The sequence below is a fragment of the Barbus barbus genome, assembly GCF_936440315.1.
Source record: "Barbus barbus genome assembly, chromosome: 31".
Lineage (NCBI taxonomy): Eukaryota > Metazoa > Chordata > Actinopteri > Cypriniformes > Cyprinidae > Barbus > Barbus barbus.
Window position 1 is genome coordinate 22,941,586 of NC_136759.1, and position 27,900 is coordinate 22,969,485.

Genomic DNA, 27,900 nt, shown 5'->3' on the forward strand with positions numbered 1-27,900 from the left:
GTTTATTAAAGTCAGTTTCTTTATAGACACACAGTCTTGGCAACAAGAAAACTATTCACAGTGGCTTGAGACCAGGGCATGTTGTCACACTATACTGTATGACTCAAGCTGTATACCGGACATATAAGGAATATTTGAAATAATGCACACCTGGTGGTAAGGCAGTCATAATTATTTCACTTCAGGGCCATCGCTACCTGGGAGAAAGGTGATGATTCTAGGGGCCCCCAGAATTTCAACTGAGGCGGACCAGGGCTCACAGTTTTAACCTGCTACGGGGCCCCACATTTTCTGCTTATACCACAGTCGCCACACCTCAAGACATTGTTCCATTGTTCCTTTGTTTTTTATTAATCTATGATAGCGACAATTCATACTGACAATTGTCAGTATTGTGTCCTTAAAATACATGTGGGAAGAAATATTTTCTTACACATCTCATACTAAGCCTCCATGGCCAGTTCCAAAACAGAATTTGATTTACTTAGTATACAAGGAGTATTATTTGAGTTCAGTTATTTAGTATACAAGGAGTAATATTTGAGTTCAGTTATTTAGTATACAAGGAGTAATGATTTGAGTTCAGTTATTTAGTATACAAGGAGTATTATTTGAGTTCAGTTATTTAGTATACAAGGAGTATTATTTGAGTTCAGTTATTTAGTATACAAGGAGTAATGATTTGAGTTCAGTTATTTAGTATACAATGAGTATTATTTGAGTTCAGTTATTTAGTATACAATGAGTAATAGGGTTCCTTAGCATTAGCTGAGATAGATTTATTCATGCTTAAGAAAATTTAATTTAACTTAATTTAAAGAAAAACCAAGTTTGTTCAGTAAACCAAAATTTTATAAAAATTAATAAGTTTCCGCCGCTGAACCAAAACTGTACCAAATCATATTTTTTGTGTGCCATTGTACTTTTTAATACTTTTCATGTTACTAGTGATGACTATAATTGTCTTATTATAGCTCTGTATCATTAATAGGCTATTTCACATTTAACCACACTTTTTAATTTACAGTAGTGCCCTATCTGTAGTAAATATGCGATTTTACTGTAGTTGAGATTTGTTTGTAAGGGAAGGGTAATCCTGTGTGGGTCAAATCCACCCATAGACACACTGGCGTCCAAGACTGGGCACATCCACATCTCTGCTCTTCTCACTCGTAGTCAAGCAGAACTGACCGCTTTTCCATATCTGCATCATCCTCTGACACCCGGAATGAAGACTTGGGAGTTTAAGTTAACACAAGGTAAACATTTAGAGAGTTTATATTGTAAAACCTCGCGCTGAGTTGGATTGACACTTCCCCATAACGCCAATCTATGCAGCCGGCTAACATCAGCTAGCAGCTTTACTCATCCAAACACCTTTAGATATGTTATAACAGCTGAGATTGAGCGGTACACCGTGTAACGTTAACTGAACATCTTAGCTTGAGGCTTATGCAGACTTGTGGACTCTTATTATTTTTATAAACACATGAGGTGTTATGAATGTAAACGATAGTTAGCTTGTTAGCTAACTAACAGCAGCTGAATAACAACACGCCCGTTTATTTACATAAACACTAATTTATACTTTATAACCCTGACTAGACGTTTAATATTATTATTATTTTAAAGGTTGTTGTTTGTTTGGTCACTTATTATTATAATTTATTTTGTAAGGATTTATTTTACGTCAGTTAAACTAACAAGTGTCTGAGAGCTAGCAATATGTATCAACTAAAGTAACAATGCTAGAATTTTAGTTCAAAATGTAAATATTTTATTAATATTCAAATGTAAACAATAAAGTACATTTGTGGTACCATAGTACTTATTTCCAAGAAGAGGATGGTACCACGTTGATGCATATTTATGAACATAGAAGTAAATGTGATACTTCATTGCAATTTAGGGAATACTATGTGTGTGTGTATGTACACACACACACACACACACACACACACACACACATATATATATATATATATATATATATATATATATATATATATGTATACACATACACATATATATCACACACACACACACACACAGAGAGAGAGGCACCCAAAAATGCTAATTATTTTTCAAGATGCAGCTAATGCTTTCTTAATGTGAGTATATGTGTTATATCACAGAGTAGTATGCTGGACGTGGGAAAGTGGCCGGTGTTTGCCCTCCTGCCCCCTGAGGAACTGCGGCTCATCCGCCAAGCTTGTGTTTTCGGTAGCGCTGCGAATGAGGCTATCTACGTTACTGTCGATGATGAGGTACTGAAAGCTTTTAGTGGACAGATGAACCATAAATGAGTATACATCCTTGATGGTAAATCTTCATTATGTTGGGTGGAGCTCTTGCTCTCTCACTCTCACACACGTCAGGACTCAATGTTAAGGATGCTTCAGTAAGCATACGTTTATAATTACAAACAAATTAGTAGTTGCCATTGTTTTAAAATTTAAGGTAAATTTGGTTTAAATTTGAAGTTAATTTGGATTAAATTTTAAAATATTTGTACTGTTTTGATCAAATAAAGGCTGGGAATTTTTTGTCAGACAAAATAAAAAAAATCTAAGCAACTGTAGAAAAAAAAAAGTTTTGTTGAGCTCTGCTCGCTTATACTGATAGGAAAGAGACAGAGACAAAGGCAGAGTGATATTGGGCTGGTGATAAGCAGATAGATAAAGCTATATTTAGGCTCGTAATACTAACACATGCCTTGTTTGCTTCCTGAGAGGAGCTCTGGTGCACGTCCTGAGCCTGGCCACTTCCTTTTTAGCTCTGTTTTCCTTTCATGCTTTTTAACCACAATAAAACATGGACAGCACTTAAGGTACCATTTATCTTTTCAACAAAAGCTTTCTCATTAAAGCGACTCTTTAAGCTCATGTATCTCATGTACATACTGTAAGTAAGGATCAAGTGCTAAACTGACAGCACAAAGTGCCTTTAAGAATGCTGTGTAAACACGTTTGTAGTTATGTTAGAAGCAGGAGTTAGAGTTGATCCTTGAGAGGCTGATTGTCACTCATCCAGTCAGATTGACTGAATATTCTCTGAATATTGAGTGAGAGTCAGTGGCATAATAAACTATAAGTAGGGCTGTCAAAATTAACATGTTAATCGTGCGATTAATTTTTTTTTTGTTTAACGTGCCAACTAAAAATATTTAATGTATTTAACACAGCATCCATTTTTTCCCCTGGTATGCCTTTGTCTAGTGGTACAGTAGACTAAGAACATGCTAAAGAGAACTTAATTCTGTGCTGGCACGTTGTCTGTAAAGCACGATTGTAGTGCAGTGAGCTTGCGAACAAAAACATAAAATTATGCCAATATGCCCATTTTTGGCGAGTGACCTCAGAAAAAGTCTTAAATGACTTAAATAGTACTAAATGAGCATAAAGAACTGTGAAGAAAATGGATGTGTGTCAGATCTGTGTCATGCGCATCAGATTTTTAAAGAGACAGCGCTGCATTTAAAGTGAAACCTGCTGCAGTCTGTCATTGATGTACTTCAAACAACAAAAGAAAAAAGAGAGAATCTATATTCAATTTATAGATTATTCATATACAATTTATAGTTCATGTGAAGATTAAGTTCTAACTATAAGTAAATATACCCTCGGTTTCACAGACAAGGTTTAGACCTAATCCCAGACTAAAATGTAATATTGAGCTGTTTCAGATGAAAGAAAATTGCACTGACTGATCTTAATATATCATATATCAGTGCCTTTGTTTTGTGTCAAGATGCACACCAGTAATGTTTTTTCTAAGGCATGTCAATAAAATGTACTTAAATGTCCTAATTGAACTATGGCCTAATCCTGGTTTAGTCTATGCCCTGTCTGTGAAACCAGGCCATAATATAAACATAATGAAACGTTTGTGTCAAGTGTTAAACATCCTAACTCATGTGTTTGTGTGTCACCCACAGGTGTTTGCACTGGGGACGAACTGCAGTGGCTCCCTGGGACTCGGGGACATGCAAAGCACCATTGAGCCCAGGCGGATAGACATCTTGTGTGGGAAAAAAATAGTGTCTTTAAGCTACGGCACAGGGCCACACGTGGTCATCGCCACTGCAGGTTGGACAGATTTTTTGACATGAAACAATGGTGATGATTTGGTATTTGCCTGTACCAAATAATTTTGGTTGCAGGATGGTGAAATTAGAAATCCGTCTTTGGTGAAAATTTTTATCATAAATGTATATTATTATTATTATTATATATTATTGTGCAGCCCTAATATGAGGGGTCAGATATTATAATATATAAGCAGGACATTCCCCCGTATGTTCCTAATGATATTAGTTTATCACGATTGTAAATGTATATAAACAAACCTTATGGAAGTGGGTGTGACCTGAATTTAAAATTATTATAAGCAAAATGTAAAAGGTGTGGGATTATTTTTTTGAATTAGAAGGAAATGGACAAGTTTTGCGTAAACTGTGTAATGTCAGATTGTCTTACAATAACTTTACTGGAGCGATGCGTAATCATATTCAATACAGGCATGTATGTGTTAGCTTGGAGGCTAGCCAAAGCCAGCAAATTCAATCATGTCATACACTGCAACCTGCCGCTGCAGTCCGCGATCCGTCTATTCCTCTAAACGAAGACCCACTTCGGTGGTGGTGCGAGATTTCCAGGCTCTTTTCGAAACTGTCTGCTTGCTTGTAGTTATCTTTCTGCGTGCCTGTGACTTAAGTTCCTGCCGAGCGTTTTTTTTTTCAAGTGTAGAATCGCCTCTATTCCCATCTTTCGCTAGACCACGTTAACATTTTAAATTCACTGAACAAATGCGCATGGTCTGAGTAAGTAAAATGAGCATGGGTTTTAATGTATGTTTAAAAACATAATTTTTTATTAGTAATATGCATTGCTGAGGACAACCTTAAAGGCGATTTTCTCAATATGTTGGTGTTTTTGCACCCTCGGATTCCAGATATTCAAAGTTGTATCTCGGCCAAATATTGTCCTATCCTAACAAACCATACATCAATGGAAAGCTTATTTCTAGATGATGTATAAATCTCAGTAGGGGTGTGCGATATGACGATTTTTGATCGTGGACGATAAAAATGTCTCCACGATCTGCTTTTTAAGAAATATCGTAGTATCGCGCTACCGCGCACATTCTGTCAAATACAGTTCTGGCGCCGCCGTCTCTATATACTGTACAACACGACATACAGCAGTAGAGTTACTCAGACAGGACACTGCACTTATTCGCGATCGCAAAAGTACATTATTTGCACACAAGCCTTGCTGGTTAAATGTTTAATTCGCGCGCTGGTCTGACGTGCACTTGTTCTGAGCGCATACACCTGAAGCACGCGCACTAAAACGCCTGTCTAACAGCGCCTGATTACTCAACTAAGTTATATTTTGCGCTAATACTGTCAAAACACACAAGGTTTACATACAGACTGAGTTGGTTCTCTAAAATGAAAGCAAATAGTTAAGAAAGAAACGGATGCGTGCCTGTACTGTATATTAGATGCGTGCAGCTCTTAAAGGGACAGGACACTAAACGTGCTGTCGACTGTCATTAAAGGGATAGTTCACCCTAAAATTTAATTTCTGTCATTATTTACTCAGTGGAAAACCAAACAGTTGCTGGTCTACATTGACTTTGATAGTAGGAAAGAAAAATCCTATGGAAGTCACTGAGGATCAGCAACTGTTTGGTTTTCCACCTTCTTCAAAATAGCATTTATAAATGTTCAGCACAAGAAAGAAACTCATTTCTGTTTAAAACAACTTTTGAGTAAATGATGATATAAAAATACAACATTATGACAGAATTGACAGACAGATGACAGAATATTAATTTGTGGGGGAACTATTCATTTAACGTTAACAAAACAACAAAACGCAAAAGAGAAAAATCACTCACTATTCTTGACTGAAAAACTTTAATACAGTTGCTTTAGGAATCAGTCTCTCTAGTGTTTTATCTTTATATTTGTTCATTCAATTTCATTGAATGCTCTGCTAAATACACATATTGTACCTGGAAATAAAGCACTGTTTGTTTTATTTGTATATTATGTGTATTTGTAATGTGTATCTTTGTTCTTATTTTTTAATAAGAAAAATAAAATAATGACAAAGATTTTTTATCTTCGCCCACTTTGGCCTAAATATCTGCCATGCATCTTTGTCTTTCTAGTTTGGCTGTAATGCTCAGACAACTTGTAAAACCAAAATAGTAAAACTAACAAAGAATCGGGATAAAAATCGTGAATCGGGATATTTCTATAAAAAATCGTGATATGATATTTTTCCCATATCGCCCACCCCTAAATCTCAGTTTTGAAAAATGGACCCTTATGACTGGTTTTGTGGTCCAGGGTCACATAAAAGAAATATTCTACATGTTGCAAAGTGAGTTTTGGAAAGCAAAACATTTTCATACCTGATAAACATGAAATTATTCAGTTTCCACTGAGGTAAAAGTTGAGTCACAGCGGATGTTTTCAGGTGGTCAACATTAGGCCTCTGTCTTTCATTAAATCACGTATGCCAGCTGCTTTGATGTTTTATACTCACCGAAGCCAATTTTATTTTTGTTTGGCACTGTTCATTTAGGCCTTGTATAGTAGATTCTAGATCTGCTTTTCCAGTATGTTTGTCTCCTAATCAAAGACTTGAGCCAAAGTTTTGTCATCTTGTCTTCTGTTACTGCAGATGGAGAAGTTTATGCCTGGGGTCACAATGGCTACAGTCAGCTGGGTAATGGCACCACCAACCACGGCCTGACTCCTGCCTTGGTTTCCACCAACCTCATCACCAAGAGGGTGACAGAGGTGGCCTGTGGCTCTCATCACACCATAGCCCTCACCACAGAGGGAGAGGTAAAAAAAACCCCAAAAAATAAATAAAAGAGATATGCTGGTTATGATTTTATCAAACAACAAATCTTATTTTCTGCATTTTTCACCCCACATTTCTGAGTTTACATCTCACAGAACAAAACAATAAATCACACAACAGAATATAAAAATAAAAATGTAATTTCGACTTTTCATCCCACAATTTCAGCATTTTGTCCTTATTTTCTTCTGACTTGGGAGAAACAAAACCTCAGAATTGTGAAGTATAAACTGCAATAAGTTGCAGTTACCTTTTTTATTTTTGTGTTATCCTCCATATAATACTGCTCTGTTATTATCATTATACTGAATGACTTTATATCATTATACATTATATATTTATACAATGGTTTTTGTCCTTCTAATCTAATCTTTTTAATGTCATAGAGCCCTAAATACTATATTCCTCTTGTGAGGGACCCCTTCCTAAAATATAAAGGCAGCTATTTTATATGGCTTTAATAATGCAGAACCACTGTTCTTTCTCATTGTTTTCACTTCCCTAGTAAAAAAGTAATATATTTAAAATACATTTATTTCATCCTAAGTATAGTTCAAATCTATTTACATATTTACTGCTCAAGACATACTGATATACAAATTATTTAACTTTCTTTGGGTTACTACTTGTGCACAATGCACATTTCTTAATATTAAGCCTAAAATGTGTTTTAATGTCACTATTAATAAGGATTGTATGATCTTTGAATAATATTGTTTTTTTAAATGCAAGAACAATTAAAGTGTAGCTAAAGGATACTTGCAATAGTCCCACTTTAGCACTATACAGTAAATATATCTTTAGTTGGACTTCAGCACTATTTCCCCACAATTACAGTGCATTAAGTACAACATTTTTTGTTCCAGTTTAGTATACTAAAAGTACAATTGCAGGGTACTTTTAGTAAGTACATACATATGGAAATGTATTTGGGTAGTGTACTTGTGAAATAAATGTATTTCAAATACATTTTAGTATATTTATTTTTCACAAGGGTTATGACTTAATGAAATGTGCAATATGCAAGTCTGAAAGAAGAACGAGTTTCCTGTGGACATGCATACAAATTCCCAACAATTTCTAACACAAGTTTGACTCCCTGGAATGTTCGGAAGTTTCCAAGGAACTTACTGAAACACGAGTGAAGTCAATGATGTACTTGATCAAAAAGATGGAGCAGCTGTGAATCCCAGTTGGCTGACATTCAAAACTGAGTGTTCTTGCAAAAAGCCATAGTTGGGAACGCTTAAGGCATTATTGAAGGAGTGGCAGACGATGGGATAAAACTGCAGGAGATGACAGTAACAAACAAAGTTTGTGGTTCTTACAGAAGGTTCATGAAACAAACATTTATTCATTTAACAACCCCCCCCCCCCCCCCCCCCCCCCCGCCATTTATGCTATCGTTGTATCACAAATATATTCACAAAAATATGTGTGCAGCACATTTTCACAATGTTTTCAACATTGGTAATTATTAGAAATGTGTCTTGGACACCAAATCAGCATATTAGAATGATTTATGAAGGATCATGTGACACTGAAGACTAACACTGTCTACACCGAACACGAGCAAAACTGCTTGTAAACTGAGCGAGTTAGCAGTAAACTGATGCCTCATTTTATTTATGATGTACAGACACAAAATGCAAATTATTTACACCGGTTGCTTTGTCACATCCTGTGTTTTTATTAAATTTTTTTAACAGCTTACAGTTACTTCTTTGCATTTTTTTTAAATTCTGTTTCCTGTCCTCTCTTGTTCTCAGGTGTATGCTTGGGGATACAACAACTCCGGGCAGGTGGGCTCTGGATCCACGGCCAACCAGCCCACCCCACGCAGGGTCAGCAGCTGCCTGCAGAATAAGGTGGTGGTCAACATTGCCTGTGGACAGCTCTGCTCTATGGCTGTTCTGGACAATGGGGAGGTGAGTTTAAATAACAAGAATGGTTTAATCAACAATTACAGATGACAATCAAATAAAGAAAATAATCAAATAAATTAGATTGTATGTTTTCACAAGTAATCACATGCATTACTAGATTAGCCACCAAATAAAGAAAATACAATTCTTTATTATGGACTGTATGCATGTGTCAGGGGGCATGATTAATTATTTTTGATTTATTGAGTGTGTTTTAAATAATTATTTGCTCTAAAGTAATGTGTTAAAAATCTATAATTGATGAGCATGCTGTTAGAAAATGTTGACATGCTGTCAGGATATGATATTTAGTTCTGTTACTTAGACTTTTGATATGCGGCAGTTGTTTATTGTAACTGTCTCAACTGTCAGCTGTGAGTTTTGTTGTGCCTTATTATGCCTTCAACACTTCTCAGTGATACTTTTCTCACACCTAATATTGACAGTGTTTCCTTTCATGTTTTCATTGTTTCAGTAAAATGATAATTGTAGTTGTTTTATTTTGGTAATTATTGTTACTGCACATTACTTGCTGTAATTAGCACTTGGTTTATCTCAAGGCTCTGTGTTGACAGACTTACGGCTGGGGTTATAACTGCAATGGGCAGCTTGGTTTGGGTAACAATGGCAACCAGCAAACCCCTTGCCGGATCGCCGCCTTACAGGGAATCAGCATCGTACAGGTGACAAACAAAGACCTCCTGGGAATTAATCAGTGGGATATGGTGGTGTTCTAAAATGAGGTGGCTTCTGTAAGAAAGGCTTAGCTGATAGCTTTTACTTTGCAGCGCCACAATATATTATATATTCAATTAAAATATAATATATTCTGTTCATTTTAACACACATTTTATTAAAGTCAAGTCACATCAAAGTTTCAATTTTATGCATATTTGTTTTTCACATTGATTAAAAAATAAGTGTATTAATCCAGTAAAATGCAATGTTATTTTAGTATTGTTTATATACTATTGCAGTACATTTTAATGTTTTGAATTGGCTTTATTGTCATAAAATAAAATCTAAAAATGTACTTCTGTTATATGCTTTTGTCAGTTTTTATTAGGTTTTTCTTTTTTGTAAATTTAACTTTAATTTATATTTATTTCGGTTTTGCTTTTATTAATTTTTGTACTTCAACTTCTTTTATAGCTTATTTTATGTTTTAAACATTTATGTTTTAAGCTTCTTTAAGTTATATAAATCTATTTATATTTTCAATTTATTAAGCCCTATTTCAGATAATGAAAAAATTTGTTTTATTGTTGTCCTTTTAGTTATTTAATAATCCATTTTTTTTTTTTTGAGCTGGCACCTCTTTAGTAAAATCACCCCTGGTATTAAGTCAAATTATTTGCTATGATCTGTGTATTGTGTATGATCTTTTAATGACCCATAGACAAAGTACAGCAAATAGAATTATAAGTAATGTTTGACAAATAAAAAGGTATATGGTGATGTCAGTCCTATCAGTGGCCTAAAAACAGCTGAAACAGCTTATGGCCGCCCTGCCAAAACCACATGAGTAGCCAAATAATACTCACATTAATACTCACTCAGATATGCCAGCAAATAATGTTTCAGCCCTGAACCGTCTTGTTTTTACAGGTGGCATGTGGATATGCACACACACTGGCTCTTACAGACGAAGGAATTGTTTACTCTTGGGGTGCAAACTCATACGGGCAGCTGGGTACTGGCAACAAAAGTAACCAGGCTGTGCCCACCCTCATCAACATAGACAAGGAAAGGTAAGATTCAAAGCGCAGCCTTCCACCCGATTTAATAGTTGATATGGTGGAAATAAAATTGATTTTCTGTGCATTTGAACACATCTGGGTGACGTTTTAGACATACTGGAATTCATACCCTTAGTTCCTGTCATGCATTTCCTTAACATTTGTAGTAATTTTAGAACTATTAATTTGATTTTAGTTTCTGGAAATCGAGTCGTATAGATTTCATATTCGTATGATTAATGGATATTAATCAAAACGTCCAACTTATACCTTATTAACGATACCTCATTAACGACTTGTCCAGCAAGCATTAAAACCAGTATGTTTTAACAATTCAGATTATTCCCGTGGCCACAGTAATACCGAATTGATTATGTAATTTTTTAACATAGGTAATTTTAGCATAGGTAACGCGATCTTTGGCAAATAGTTTAAGACTTGAAAATCACATAGCCCCAGACAAAGATTTCTTAATAAATTAAAGTTTATTTGCTACTCTACAACACTACTAAACTAAAATAATACAAAACAGAATACGTACACACAAACACACACACACACACGCTGCAGGCAATGCATTGTTTTGATTTGAAGAGAGTTTAAGGTTCTAATGCTCGTTTCCAAGAATGCTCTAACTTCAACCTGAGGGAGTCACAAGCAAGGAACTTTACTATCTTTACTCTTAAAGATGAATGCAACCAGCTTCCAGCAGAATTATGGAGAATTATTTGATTACTTGCTCTGAGTTGTTTCATTCCTTTCCTGGTTGAGGGAACCCCGGGTGCGGATTGGCTGCTGAAGTCGTCGTTGAGTGATGTCACTGGGGATGCCCTCTTGCAATTGGTTGGTTTCTTTGTGACGTGATGACGCGCTTAGGAAGTCTGTTTAGAGTCCTTTCGGCCTCAGGTGTTAAAGTTTCTTTGGTCAGAACTTTGAAGGCATGTGTGGATTCTCGCCAGATGATGTATGGCTGAGAACGCTTAACAGCGCGATCAGATGAGGAGCCGAAGTTTCAAACAGCAGCAAGCAACTAAGCAAAGCTGGGCGTCTGTCTTTAACGGGCTGATTTCAGTCCGCCCCTTTTGCTGTTTGATCCAATCACAAGTGTTTCTGGTGTTTCTGTAGGGTGGAGCCCCTCCCCGCACGGCTCAGTTTTCCGTGCATAAATGAATATGTCCTAGCAGATCCCTATAAGTGTTTTAATCATACATTATATGAGAAAAGTCAACTTTCATCCACACTGAATTATTGCTGACGCAACTAGCTTTCATTCAAAATCAAACAACAAGTATTATATATATATATATATGTGTTGCTTTCGGTAGCAGCAACAATTATTATGTCTTTCGGAACACCCATAAAGGTCCGATCTTCTTTGTTCTGCCAATAAGAAGAAAAGGCGCGTTTCTCTGCTGGGGAGAAACGGGAGGTCGTGGGAATTTTTTTTTTTGTATTTATTTAACCTTTATTTTACCAGGAAATAATCCCATTGAGATTCAGAATCTCTTTTTCAAGGGAGTCCTGGCCAAGACAGCAGAATAATAGTTCCATATTAACATATACATTAAAAACAAAAAACATTTAACAGAAAAAAATAACAATTTGCAATCCAACATCATCTCAACATAATTACCAGTTGCGCTCAGTAACACCACATGTGCATTTAGTACTCAGATAGTCCTTTATCCTAATTTTAAACTGTGTCATTGTTGGTAAATAGTCCAATTTTAGCTGGTTCTGCAATTTATACCAAGATAAAGGTGCAAAAACTTTAAAGGCACTTTCACCAAAGACAGTTCTCGTTCGTGGAATGTCATATATGATTTGCCCATATGATCGAAGATTACATTTCCTGGAAGTGACTTTAAGAGTCAGAAGAGAACATAGGTAAGTAGGCAGTTTATACAGTATGGCCTTAAAAAGAAAAGTATACCCGTGTTCCAGCCTGCGATTGTGCAAAGATAGCCAACCAACACTCTCGTACAGGCTACAGTGATGAGTACGAAAACTAGTTACAAATCTTAGTGCTGCATGATATACTGAATCCAGCATTTTCAATGAAGATTGATTTGCATGCATATATAAAATATCACCATAATCCAGCATTGACAGAAAAGTTGCTTGTATAAGTATTTTTCTCGCACCAAAAGAGAAACAGCCTTTGTTTCTATAATAGAAACCCAATTTTACTCTAAGTTTTTTTATTAAACACTCTATATGCTGCTTGAAGGACAAACTTTCTTCTATAAGGAAACCAAGATATTTATAGACAGATACTCGTTCAATTTCCTTCTCATCTAAAGTAACAATTTGACAAGCATCGTCTATTTTCCTTGATTTAGAAAAACACATCATTTTGGTTTTGTCTGAATTTAGTACAAGTCTCAAATTATAAAGATCCTTCTGAATAATGTTAAAAGCAAATTGCAGATCTTCCAAGGCACTTGTCAAGGATGAGGCAGAGCTATACAAAATTGTGTCATCCGCATAAAAATGACACTGTGCTCTTGTTATATTCTGACATAAGTCATTTATATAAATAGTAAATAAAATGGGACCCCAAAATGGACCCCTGGGGAACACCATTTTGTATAAGTAATGAGTTTGAAGACACACCATCAACCTGAACACATTGTGTTCGGCCACTCAAATAGTTGGCAAACCATTTGACAGCTTTTGGAGACATTCCAATATCCACCAATCTCTGAACCAGGATATAGTGGTCAACTGTGTCAAACGCCTTTGAAAGATCTAAAAACAACGCAACACAATATTCTTTAGAATCAATAGCACTTATGAAATCATTCAACACCTTCATAGTGGCAGTCACAGTGCTATGTTTTTTACGAAAACCCGACTGCAAATCATTTAAAATGTTTTTTGTTTCTAAATAATCTTTCAATTGGTCACTTATAAGCCCTTCTAAGACCTTGGCTAAAGCAGATATTAGCCTATAATTATTTAGATTTGATCGATCCCCACCCTTTAATAAAGGAGTGACATAAGCTGACTTCAATACACTAGGTATTAATCCAGTTTCAATAGTCAAATTGAAAATGTGTGTCAAAGGTTCTGCAATATGTTCAGCAGCAATATTTAAAAAGTATGGATCCAACCCATCAGGACCAGCGGATTTCTTGGTATTTAACCTTGTGAGAGCATCATATACCTTCTGCTTTGCAATAGAAACAAGATCAAAATCGATAGGTACATTTTCCCTAAACAAAGAATAATCCTCTTTACTCCTCTGTTGGTGTGTTGTATGCTCAAACAACGACCCAGAAGATATAAAATACTGGTTTAGGGAATCTAATATACTTTTCTTGTCTGTAATAGTTTTATCAATCAACTTCAACATATTTGGCATAACAGTATCCCTAGAATCAGAAGACAGTGATTTTATAACTTTCCAAAATTTAGAGGGATTCGCTGAACTGTCACATATCTCATTTACATAAAAATCAGATTTTGCTTTGCGTATTTGAGAGACACATTTGTTTCTTAAGTACCTAAAATGTTGCCAATCTGAGCTATTTTTGGATTTCTTTGCCATTGACCAAGCAAGATCACGCTCATGAATTAGATCAGACAATTTCTCTGAAAACCACGGATTATCTCGCCCTTTGATCTTATATTTCCTAAAAGGAGCATGCTTGTTTATAATATCCAAAAATTGTGATTTAAAATATTGCAACGCTATTTCTGGCTCCGGGATCACATTTACCCTGGTCCAATCACAATGATTAAGATCAATTAAAAAAGCCTGTTCACAGAACGACTTCAAATTTCTCTTAATTATAATACGCGGCTTACATTTAACTATCCTAGTATCTCTCACACCAGCAATAACGCAGTGTTCACTCATATCATTTGCAAAAACAGCAGTAGCTTTGTATTTCTGCGGCACATTTGTTAAAAACAAATCAAGAAGCGTAGACTTTTCATAGATGTTTCGTAGATGTTTCAAATTTGGCCTAGTAGGCGAGTCTATAATTTGGGTCAAATTCGCTGAGTCACAAAAACTTTTAATTAAATCAGATGCAGGAGTTAGCCAGTCCCAATTTAAATCACCCATTAAAACTAATTCGATATATTTCATAGATGACAAACAATCAGACAATAAGGACAATGTATCATTTGGCGCAGAAGGAGGTCTATAGCATCCCACAACTGTCAAAACACAATTCTGTGATAATTTAATTTTCAATGCTAGCAATTCAAATTGTTTAGGCACAGACTTAGATAATTGTACTGTTGCCTGCAAACTATTTTTTACATAAATCGCCACTCCTCCACCTTTAGCGCGACGATCAGTACGAAATACATTATACCCCTCCATATAAATATAATTATCCGGAGTGGATCTACCCAGCCATGTCTCAGATAACACCATAATATCAGCATTTGTCAATTTGGCCCATATTCTGACCATATCGATTTTTGGCAATAGACTTCTCACATTTATATGTACCAAACCAATACCAGACCTATTTAAAAAATCAGCAGGAGTTTGCAACGATATCATATCAGACCCAGGACCTGGATTAGGTTGCACATTTCCTGACATCAGCAACATAAGTGTAATGATACATTTCAACATGCGTGTATTAAGACAGTGCTTTCTGCAACTTTTAGAGTCACCACTCATTGTGCTTTTGGGCCAAGAGTTTTTTGATGGAATAAAACAATCATTTAAAAGGAACAAGCTTAAAAGATGTTTCAAATTTCCATATTGTGAAACCAGGCTCATGCTATACATCCAGTCCTCCTGACTGCCAACCAAATCCTGTGTATAGCCAGTAGCCTTTGATCGTGGTAACAAATAAAGTGCATTTAAGGAAACATTATATTCACTCACTAGGACTTCCCGATACATTTCATACTCCGAGATTTTAGTCAAACAGAGCAAAGACAGGAAGGCAAGAATCATACTCGCCATAATGGAATTTGCACACCACAGAGCAGGGTAGTGTAGCTAGTATTGTCATTCTCGTGGAGATCTGGTGTTTTTCTTAGCTCGGACGTCAGTTGTAATACCGTCTCTCCTGGTTGATAACATCATTGAATTTATACGTTAAACGATCAGGAAATATCAGGGGGGTCTGTGCTGGAGCCTTTCCAGATGCCACATGCTTTGTACTGTTGATTACGCGACTTTTATTTATAGTAAACCGGTCAGGAACAACATTGACGGTTCTGTTCTAAATCTATTGCAGATGTTCCCTCAAATTTATCCTGGGTTTTAGAGGTCTCCTGAGAAGGGCTGTCGCGATTCGTCGATTTTAGTCGACTAGTCGATTTTTAAAAATCGGCGACTTCATTTTGCTCGCGTCGACTAACTGGCAAAATACCGGAAGTGGCGCATTTCACGGGTGAGAATCCATAAAATACATTATTAGACTATTTTCCAAGGCTGCATGATATATTAAACCCATTTAAAAATCATAATTAAGCATAACTGTGAATTCATAAATCCTACAATTTAATTAAATAATTATATGCGATGCAGTTCACGCAGTATATGCGCTTTAATTATTTACATGCGTGTAGGTTAAGTTCCGCAGAAACTGTTATCATTTACATGTGGAGCGTCTCAAACTCATCTCTGCATGTTGTTGTGAGTTTGGGGTTATTATAACGTTCATCTGGGAACGCAACACGCACCATTTAATCAGATTTGTAAGGTAAATCATTTATAATTATTTATAATCATAAATTAAATATTATCATATAATTAAATATTATCACCAGTGGCCCGCTGGTCTTATGTTAGCTGGGAAATCCACACAAACACAGGAGAATACATCGCGATTTCAAAATAAAAGCTCAAACCCTCACTCTGAGTTACACGTTTTGATGTCCACATATTCATTTAATTACAGTGGCTAGCATCTCTGTCCTAAAGAAATGGCCAAATATTAAAGACTAAGTGGACATATGAATTAAATGGTGCTTGGTCAATATTAATCAAGTATTAGATCCACAGTAATGTGTAAAAACAATCGTCAGGCCGTCGGCGCCCCCTGCAGGCCTTTGTTGTTATGCGTAATCTACATTATTTCTATTGTTTGTAATATTATGTATTTTAACAGTTTTGTTCAATAAAACCATATGATTTCTTGCTTTTGATACTTTATTTGAACGAATTATTATTGCCTCATTACTATTATATATGTATTTTAAGTAATTTTAAATGCTATTGTTCACTTACATCTATTTTTATTACCACAAAAAAAAAATTATAATTATAGGGCCCTATGAAATCCATTTTATTTCCAAATTCAGTTTTTACCATTTAAATTTTTCTATACTCTTAATGGTTCCATTAAATTGTAATAATCAAAAGCATCTCAAATTAATTGATTTTATTTAAAAAAAAAATTTTTTTTTCAGAAATACTGCACATTAATATTTTCTGGTAAATAAAATTTCTGGTAAATACTCCTTTAAAAAGGGTTTTTTGGTTATAATTTTATTATTAGTAGACTAGAACACATCAGGGCTCCAGACAAAAAAGTCGAGTAAGGAGCCATTGGCTCCTATAAAAGAAAAACTTAGGCGCCAAATTATTTTTTTAGGTGCCACAGAATAAAAGTGGTTTATTTTATTATCATCATTTTATTTTTCCCCCCTATTTTAACATTTCAATCATTTTGTCATGTGTTTATGTCTTATCTTTTCTAGGCTTTATCAGCATTTTAATCCATCTTGTAGATGATCAGGTCGACCGGGGGACTAAGGTTCACTTAAAGTGTGAATTAAATGTCTTTTACAACTTGAAATATACAGTCACAAAGAATTGTTCGTTACACAGAATCTGTACCAATATCATGGACCATAAGCATCACTTGGCAACTGAGAGCAGTGCAACCTATAAATGTTGTCACGTCTTTCACACATTCAGTCTGTTTTTCTTCATTAATAAAATGCAATGTTATAGGAGGAGTTGAATCATGTACAACAGAATAAGTAAAAATATTAATATGCAACAGCGCATAAATATAGCAAAACGCTCCTCTTTATAGTTATTTTTCTATCTGACTGATGAGTTTATGGACACTTGAGTGGTTATTCTGAGGTAAATGTATTACAATGCAATGTTTACAAGCTTTATACATTTCCTCAGTTTGAAACACTGAAACACAGCTTTTACATAAAACATTTCAGTAAGTTGTACTATAGGCTTTCTTATTGCCTACCTTTTGATCATGTTCATTTCATACTATAGTAGTAAATCGAAATATATATGGGTTCACTTGCTGCTTTAACTGAGGTGCTAAAGAGATCGCGCCTGAGCATTAAGTGCGATACTCTCCGCTCGCGCGATCCGGACGCATACACGGACCATGTGGACGCGGGGTACTGGTGTTTATATTACGGAAAGTGTGCGCTTGTGGTCCGCATTAAAGAGCACCCAAAACCGCATCATTTGAATTTCGTAGCATTTTAAAGCTGATACTTTGTTTATTAAAAAGTAAGACAGCACAAAGCTTTTTGTGATTACTGGATGGCAAGTGCGCTTCAAATAACAGGAAGTCCATGCATTAACAGAACACAGCATATAGACTAAGATCTCGATAAGAAGAAGCCATATTAGTAATGATTATAAGGTCTCTCTCACTGCGTTCAGCAGACTGTGTGCGGCAGAGACGAGGACTGTTTGAAACTCTTTTCCAGTAAAACTTTGATGCGCATCGTCTTATGTTTAATACGTGAACATAACAAAAGATGTGAGCGCAAAACAATCGGGAAAAAAGTCCTTTCATGCAAATTATATATAGTCGCCAGTGGCGACCTCAGCAAAAACTTCACTCGCAAATTAATATTTTTGGTCGCAAATGCGACCATTTTAGTCGCAGTTTGGAGCCCTGACACATGGATATGTTGTCATTCTTACACTATAATACTGAACTTTGATACAGTTCATATAGCTATAGGAAGTCACTTCGCCAGAAATTGTCTTCATATGTGGGCGTTTGCTCAATAATTGTGGGAAACTGAGAGAACTCTTCACAGACAGTTGGGATTAGAAAAAAGTGTTTTTGCTTAGTTGTAACCATTTGAACCCATCTTAAAACACTAAATATAATCCGTATATATTGGCTTATCTGTCACTTTTTAATTCTTAAGACATGGCAAAGAACATGGCCCAAAGATTTACTGCCATTTGAAAATACATTTACATTTTTAAGTTTATCAGAAATTACATATGATCAAAATTTACATTATATCACTATATACTGTATAACATTCTAGCCCTAGACCACAATGAAATTTATGTTCACATAATGTCCACAGACTCTGGACATTTTTACTTGATATGGATTAATCTAACAGCCTATCACACAGCAGAAAGAAATGTGAAAGCAGGCAGTTAGTACATGGCGCTAATAAGTCTGCATGTTCTGCTTGTCTCTGTATGAATGAATGGTCTAGTTTGGTTTACTACACACACTCAAACACACTTGATGCTTGCAGTGTTATCGTCTCAATATATGAACACATGAACACATGAACTTCATCTCCAGAGCTGGTCTGAAACTTTCACAAGCTTCAAAAGCTTTTCACCATTTCATTTGAGAAAAGCTACCACCAATTACTCACTGAATCTTAAAGATCTTCAGGACAAATGACCAAAATAAAAGTTTGGTTTAACCTGAAGAAATTATCATAGACATATAGCAGTATAAAAAATATTTCTCCATATTTGTATTTTTAAAAATTACTGTTCAGTGTTCAACTGTTCAATGGTTTGTTGTAAATTGTTATTTTCATTTGATTATATTTGAACATATGAAGAATTCGGACATCAGGACAACACTTGAACCCTTCATTATGTTTCTTCAAACCATTCCTGAACAATGTGTGTAGAACACGTAGAATGTTACACATTAATGTACCTGAATATGTTTAGATTAATCTAAAATATTTATTGTGTAAATAAGCCATTCAGTTTTTTTCAGTTCTGTATATTTGTTTCTCCCAGTAGTAGAGATTTATTTTGAATAAATCTTTCATTATAAACAGTGAATTATTGTATGTGGTGGGTTGTTCATTGTCATTTCCTGCCAGTTTTAATGTTTACCAAACAAAAATGTAATGTATCGTCTATATCGAGCTTTACCATGTTTGATCATGTAACAACAGCATCTGTGCATCATTTATCTCCTGCAGAATGGTGGAGGTTGCTGCATGTCACACCAGTCACACATCAGCGGCAAAAACACAGAGCGGTCAGGTGCTGATGTGGGGTCAGTGTCGGGGTCAGGCCGTGGCTTCCCCTCACATCACACACTTCACCAGCACTGACGATGTCTTCGCCTGCTTTGCCACACCGGCAGTCACCTGGCATCTCCTGTCTGTGGGTAAGAGCATTATTCCACAAGCTTTTTTTCTGACCACTTTTTCAGCAGCCTTGGTTTCTGAAGTATATTTTCATTTCATTTTCTCCATAATCATTTCAGAAAGTTCTTCGATAAAGTGTCTTTAAAGGGGTCATATGATGCGATTTCAAGTTCTCCTTTCTCTTTGGAGTGTTACAAGCTGATTGTGCGTATATAAAGATCCCTGAAGTTGCAAAGACTAAAGTCTCAAAACCAAAGAGATATTCTTTCTCAAAGTTGAGACTCAGCCACTCCCCCCTAAAACGGCTCGTTCAAACACACCCCCACATGTCTACGTCACGATGTGGAAATATTTACGTAACGCCGCCCAAATGTTCACGCAAAGAAAGAAGGTGTGGTTTCAGTAACCGCAGTAGTGTTGATGCAGCCATGACAGGGAGACACTGTGTGTTTCTAGGCAAAAGCACTTTATTTGGCCTTCTGAAAGTAGATGCATTTAGGAATCGTTAAGATTACTTGCAACAGAACAGCAACGCATTTTATGGACGACCGTTTCGTGAACCTAGGAGAGGAGGTAATTCTGACTTTGCTTTGACAATCTGGCGCTTCTGAATCAGCGACTGTAAGTATGTTTTGTTATTAGTTTAAGTGTTTGCTATCGACTGTTCAAATGCGGAGTTTTGCGTGTGTGTGTGTGTGTGCGCGCGCGTGTGAGAGAGAGAGAGAAACAGGGTCACATCACAGTGGAGTCAGCTTTCTTAACCGCGGCTTGTGTACTGCAAATATATACGAGCATCATCACTGTGTCTGTCATGCGACTCTGTTCCACTTTCAGGCTTGAACTGATGGTAAAACTAAGGACATTATTAACTTTACATTTAGTATGTCTTTACATTTATTTTGAAAGATGAAGCTCGTGATTATGGAAAGGGGTGTTACATTTCCAACGAGTGCTTGTGGTGTTCGGCCAATCACAATGCACTGTGCCAGTTGACATAGAAACAAGATGGCGCCGCTGTGTTCGGACGCTGTTCGGGTCGCTCCGCTGAGATTTTGAGCCCCACAGGGCTGTGTCCTGAGTCCCCTGCTCTACTCTCTCTACACGCATGACTGCGTGTCCTCTCACAGCTCCACATCTATTGTCAAATTCGCTGATGATACTGTGGTTCTGGGCCTCATCTCCAACAATGATGAGACCGCATACTTTGATGAGGTAGAGAGACTCATGGTGCCAGGACAACTGTCTCTCTCTGAATGTGAGCAAAACTAAAGAGCTGATCATGGACTTTAGGAAGAGACAGCAGCAGCCCTACACTCCTCTTATGATCAGTGGGACCCCTGTGGAGAGGGTGAGTAGCTTCAAGTACCTCGGTGTAAACATCACCGAGAACCTGACTTGGAGTACACACATCCAAACACAGGTTAAGAAAGCCAGGCAAAGACTGTACCATCTGCGACAGCTGAGGAAATTCAGGGCCTCACCAGCAATCCTGAAAACTTTCTATTCAGGGACCATAGAAAGTGTACTGACTCAGTGCATCTCAGTGTGGTATGGAAACAGCTCCAATCAGGACTGCAAAGCACTACAGAGAGTTGTGCGCTTAGCTGAGCGCATCTCAGGGTCTGCTCTCCTCTCTCTGCAGGACATCTACCTCAAACGCTGCAAAAATAGAGCTGTTAAAATCATCAAGGACTCTAATCACCCTGGTAACCGACTATTCACTTTGCTTCCATCTGGTAAACGCTTCCGTAGCCTGATGGCAAAAACTGAGAGACTTAGGAGGAGCTTCTTCCCCCAGGCCATCAGGCTCCTAAACTCTAACTCTGTGTCATAACATCACATGACTCCATGTAAATATCACCATATCAATAAGTTATTCATAATTTTTCTCTACCTCATATTGCTGCTATTTAAATACCCTGTACAACTTTTTTGCACATTATTTTTGCACATTCCTGTTATTACTATTTAAGTCAACAACATACTGACCTGCACATTTATATTTATATTTTTTATCTTATCTTTTATTTTATTTTATTCTTTTATTTTATTTTTTCTACTTTTCTTCTCTTAATATTTGTATACTTTATAATTGCACTGTCCTTGGAGCGGACCTGACCTACATTTCACTGCTGGTTATACTCTGTATAATTGTGTATGTGACAAATAAAACTCTTGAATCTTGAATCTTGAATCTTGAGTTGGCCAATCAGCAGACTGTGCTTGTTGGAAGGAGGGACTTTGTAGAAAATGACGCATTTGAGAGAGGCGGGGCAAAAAGGATCTACAATAATGTACAGTGTACAGTAATGTACAGTACAGTGTTACACCAAATACACAAAATAATGATCTTTAAAAAAGCATCATATGACCCCTTTAAGTCGTAGACCAAACCAACCAGCAAACATAGACACTGAATTAAAACAAGTGGGCAAATTAGTACAATGGGCTACAATTTGCTGGAAAGAATTCATCAAATATATACACACACATATACACACACAAACACTTAGGAAATATTATCACAATATGTTTTTTCCGTGTCATACTATATTGATATTTGTTTACCATTAATGGTGAAGGAAATGCTTGTATTAAATTCCTTAAAATATTATTATTATTACTTTGAGAAGTACTTCAAGTTAAATGAAACTTTTTTTGTTGGTTTATTGTGAAGATATTTGAGTTTCAGTGTGTATTTCATGGTAGTTTTTCTCAGATAAAACTGTGAAAAGCTTGTGATGTGACTCATGGCCTCATATATTGAGACAGCAGACAAAGAAAATACTGCGATCATCACGCATGCTTGAGTTTGTGCGGTAGACCAAACTACGCCGCTCATTCACACACAGACACATAGAACATGCAGACTTATTAGCAGCATGCACTGAATGGCTGTTTAATGTTATTGCCACGTTTATTTCTAGGCTGTTAGAATCTAAAAGAATTAGATGTTATAATATAATGTTAAAATAAGCAGCAGGGCACACCCTAATACTTTCTGGCTTTCTCAGTTTGTGTAAATCTACAACCCCAATTCAGAAAAGTTGGAACGTTTTGTAAAATGCCGTAAAATCAAGAATCTGTAATGTGTTCATTCCCTCTAATTTTTATTTAATTGACAAAAGTACAATAAAATTTTCACTGACCAACTTAAATGTATTTTGTAAATAAAAGCAAATTTTGATTTTGATGCCTGCAACACACTCCAAAAAAGTTGGGACAGAGGCAAAATAAAAGTGAAAATGTTATAGTGTGTCCAAATTAAACCGTTTTGAAACAGTTCAAAGAAAGCAGGTGAATTGGTAACGGGGGTATAAAAGGAGCATCTGCTCTTTGTACTCTTTGTAAAAAATCTTTGTACTTCAAAGTCAATTATATAAAGGTTAAAGAGAATGAACAAATAACACATTCTTGATTTTATGGCATTTCACAAAATGTCCCAACTTTTCTGGAGGGGTTGTACTTGGGGTTCAGTACTAGTGCAAATATGTGGTCTTGTTTCATTAAAAAACAGTATACTTTTTTCTTTTTTTTCCCCCCAAAGAGTGAAAGTGAAATGTGACAACATGCCCCATAGTTAAACGTATAACAGCTTAAAATGTTTTCTGATCGTATAAAAAATATATTTGTACAAGGCAAACGAAAACATTTTGTCAGTTAATTACAAAATAATTTGTACAACTTTTCATATTAAATAAGAGTATTTTTTTAATAATAAAAAGATAACTAATTTTGGAGTTTGATAATAAACACACAGTAAAATAGCTATACAGCATAGTTCAAAATATTGTGGGAAAATAGATGAAGAAACATGTATTCAGAAAAACACAGAGCTAAATACAACACACCGTTCCCTCCACACACAACAGGAGACAAATTGACTTTCAGGTCTTTCTTCAATTTTAATCTCAATAGCAGATTTGTCTCATTTTAGATAAACACTAAAAATCATTATTTACTTTTGCTACAATTGAATGTTCAGTGATATCTTCCTAAAACAGTGCAATCTTCACTGTATTGTGTTGATATGACAAATAGTAAATACATTAAATTGTATTTTTCTAGCATGTGTGAAAACTTTTGAACTATGCTTGTTACAACTAGCCCTGCCTTAGGTTATGCCCTGCTTTCCCCTATTTCTTTAAGATGTTTTACCTCCATTAGCTTTTAATACAGCTTCTAACCTTCTTAGAGTAGATTCATACAACTTTTGAATCGTCTTCAATGGAAAGTCTTCTATCAGAACATGTGCCAGTTGTTTCAAAGGTGTTGAAGGAGGGAATCTTCTTTCCAAAACTATCCATTGTGGTTTGATAATATTCAAATCAGGTGATTGAACTGGCCAGGTCAGATGTTAAAGTCCATCTTGGTGCTCCATCTGTCCAATTTTTTCTAATCATGACTTTGCTGCAGTAGTTCCTTGTTGTTTGGACACATTACTTCAGTGGCTACTTTTCTTTTATGCAGATATAGACTGTTGTTCTTAAAACAATCAAACATTTGGGCTGTTAAGAAAGATTACAGACTCTCCCGCTAAATGGGCTTCCTTGATTTCCCTATTTTGAAAGTCTAGCAAGTCACCCGTTTCACAAAAGCACTTGTACTTACCACAAACTATACTACACTGAAATGCTACCTGGAGAATATAGACAACTGTTTGTTTAGATATAACAGCTGCTAAGGATTTCATAAATGGGGCAAAGGTTTTAGCTTGTTGTTTGGGCTCTGCTCTTAAACTGATCCAGTATATGGAGTTAATAAAGTAAGCAGGTGCGGGTCGTTATATTTTGGTATGTGGCTTATTTCCAAGATAGCGAATTTAGTTTGGGCTTGTTCTCATTTCTCAGTTTTTTAGGGTTTTTTTCTTCTGGCAACACTGAGTCAAAACATATCCTTGTGATTTCGTGCACCGCACATACAGAAGACACAACTCTGATAGGTGTTTGAATAAGTCTAGTTGTTCAGTTCGGTTCCATACTCACTGCATAGAATTTCACTACCTGAATTTTTTGAGAGTGAGTTTGGTTGTAGAATGTTTTCATTCTTGTAAATTACTGACCTGTGTTAGTACAGAAGTGTTCTAAGCAATTAAAGGTGAACTGACAACTAAATTCAGCTGTAGTCTGTATGTGGCCTATATAATTTAGACATGCAAGTCATCAGCATTTTAATGGCAAAAATTTAAATTTGTTTTTACATGTGGAAACCTACTGTAACTCTGGATGCTTCACTTTGCGAGAAAGTTGCTTTAAACAAATAATGTATTATTTCCTAACTCTTTTCTGCTCATTAGATGGAGATGACTACCTGACTGTTGCCCAGTCGCTCAAGCGCGAGTTCGACAGCCCAGAAATCTCTGACCTAAAGTTCCTGGTTGATGGGAAGTGTATTCACGTGCACAAAGCCCTGCTTAAAATCAGGTAAATTAAAACCTGCAATCAAGAAACAACATATCTAAGTCTTTTGCACTGTTTTTAGCCCTATTTTGTGTATAAGAAGTAAAAACATTTTCCAATAATGAATAATCAACAACAGATTGGGGTTTTCCCCACCGGTGTCATTCCCATGTATAATTCAAAACTTGGCAGCTGAACTCTTTTGACATGAACATGTGCAGACACATTTTTTTTTATTTCCTCTTCAAAATGTTTTTAATAATTAAGTAATATTTATATACAGTATGAAGACTTCAGATGCAAAACCTGAGATTTTTTTATTTTAAACTAGTATTTTTATTAGGCTTTCTGTGGCTCTTTTATTCTCACTGGTCTACAGATGAAACGTTAGCTACACTATTTCAATAATGTCATGCCTTGTAACAGGTTTGAAATCATATGGAGACTTCTTCACTTCAATGATAAGAAAGCAAGCCCAGACAACGAGACAGGCTGTATGAAGTCTGCCCTGTCTTAGATCATATTGTGTTCAAATTCCATGAAATTTATCAACCTAACACAAACATTTTTTTTTATTCAACTTCTGTAGTAGGGTACTTCTTACCTAAATACTTCTGTTAGTAAACCTTCCTGATAAACTTAAAGCACTGTTTATTTCATTTGCATGCTTGTACTATTGTATTTATTCATGAAATTTGCATGCAATTTATTTCTTATTTTATTGACTTTACTTGTCTTTTAATGATGTTTGAACTTTATATTAGGTGGGCTAGTATTAGTTTTTGCTGCATTATCTTAAAAATTTGAGTCAAACAAGATATGTGAAATTTCACTGTTATAACATATTTTAATTACAATTACTAAAACTTTTTAAAAATAATAATAATTTTGTGGTTGTATTGATAGGTGTGAGCATTTCCGAGCATTGCTGAATGAGACCGATGAAGAGACCATAGAGATTCATCAGTTCTCTTATCTGGTGTATCGTGCATTCCTGGAGTACCTGTATACTGATACCATCAACCTCCCACCTGAGGATGCCATTGGTAAACCGCACCCTTCATGACCGCTAGATCACGGTCATACATCCATGATATGAATTACACTGATTTATTTTTTTAAATCCACAAATATATACCTTTTTTATTTTAGATGGAGTCCAACATGACACGTTTATGGGTTAGTTCACCCAAAAATTCTGTCATTAATTACTCACCCTCATGTAATTCCAAACCTGTAAGACCTTTGTTCATCTTCTGAACACAAATTAAGATATTTTTGATGAAATCCGAGAGCTCTGGCCCTCCATAGACAGCAATGCAACTGCAATGTTCCCAGATCCAGAAACGTAGTCCATGTGACATCAGTGGTTCAACCGTAATTTTACGAAGCTTTGAGAATACTTTCTGTGTGAAAAGAAAACAATAATAACATAATTTACCCCAGAACATAATCAACGTAATCAGCGTTTATCATCAAAATGATTCTTGTAGCTTCGCAATTGTGTTGCTGTCTATGGAGGGTCAGAGAGCTCTCAGATTTCATCAAAAATATCTTCATTTGTGTTCCGAAGATGAACAAAGGACTTACGGGTTTGGAACAACATAAGGGTGAGTAATTAATGACAGAATTTTCATTTTTGGGTGAACTAACCCTTTTACTACACCGTATAGCAGCATTTTTTTTGGTTAAAATATCTGACTGATGTTTGGTGTTTATGCATTGTAAAGGTCTGCTGGATTTGGCCACGTACTACCGTGAGAGCCGTCTGAAAAGACTGTGTCAGGAGACCATCAAGAGAGGCATCACAGAGGAGAACGCTATAACACTGCTCTCAGCCGCTGTCAAGTATGAAGCCCGGGTGAGTGTGCTCACACCTTCAGTCATACTTGTCCATAATAATGGATATTCAGTTAAATACAGGTCCTGTTCCAAATGTTAGTGAGATAAACATTAACATGTTACTAGGCTAACAACTCCATACTCAAAATGTCCAAAGAAGACGTGAAATGCACAAGAGACTCGACAAACATTTTGCTAAGCTAATATCTTAATACACTATTAAAAAATACAAAGAACACATTAACAATTCATTCAACAGATTTTGATGTTAGTGTACTGCTAAGTGAACAACAAATACTCCGAAAAGCGCTGGAAAAAACATTGGGATAAATGGATGTTATCTTATTGCTACAGTACAATACAGTTTGATGTTAGCTAGCAACTTCATAATCTAAGAAGTGAAAAAGCACAAATATTGGGTGAAATATCTTAAATGAATCACACAGGAGGCAATTAACATTCATAGTTGATCGAGTGGATTTTCATGTTAGCGTATTGCTAACTTAATGGCTTTAAACACTAATAAGAAAGAAAAGAATGAAGAACACAAATATTGTTTGAAATAGCTAATTTGTTAATGACTATATACTCTAATAAGCAAAAAAACAAATGTGGGTTAAAATGGCTGACTTTAAGAAGACTTGACTAACATTCACAGTTTGATTTTAGCATATTGCTAAGCTATGACTCAGTACTCAGAGATTGTTTCATACCAACTACGGGGCCAGATTCATGAAACATTCTTAAGAAAACTATTTTTTAA

The 27,900-nt window shown here is 35.8% G+C and overlaps 1 protein-coding gene across 2 annotated transcripts in view; it reads left to right on the forward strand.

Annotated features, from left to right (window-relative positions):
* Positions 1 to 1,117: 1,117 nt before the first annotated feature.
* rcbtb2 (regulator of chromosome condensation (RCC1) and BTB (POZ) domain containing protein 2) overlaps positions 1,118 to 27,900 on the forward strand; it is a 29,152-nt gene continuing 2,369 nt past the window's right edge. For both annotated transcript variants that reach the window (XM_079387065.1, XM_079387064.1), the window contains exons 1-11: positions 1,118 to 1,259; positions 2,136 to 2,267; positions 3,938 to 4,088; positions 6,702 to 6,868; positions 8,657 to 8,815; positions 9,388 to 9,495; positions 10,421 to 10,563; positions 19,726 to 19,916; positions 25,193 to 25,319; positions 26,202 to 26,341; positions 27,026 to 27,156. In XM_079387065.1, the coding sequence (XP_079243191.1) occupies positions 2,142 to 2,267; positions 3,938 to 4,088; positions 6,702 to 6,868; positions 8,657 to 8,815; positions 9,388 to 9,495; positions 10,421 to 10,563; positions 19,726 to 19,916; positions 25,193 to 25,319; positions 26,202 to 26,341; positions 27,026 to 27,156 (1,443 nt within the window). In that variant the 5' untranslated portion in view covers positions 1,118 to 1,259; positions 2,136 to 2,141. The remainder of the gene's footprint in view (positions 1,260 to 2,135; positions 2,268 to 3,937; positions 4,089 to 6,701; positions 6,869 to 8,656; positions 8,816 to 9,387; positions 9,496 to 10,420; positions 10,564 to 19,725; positions 19,917 to 25,192; positions 25,320 to 26,201; positions 26,342 to 27,025; positions 27,157 to 27,900) is intronic.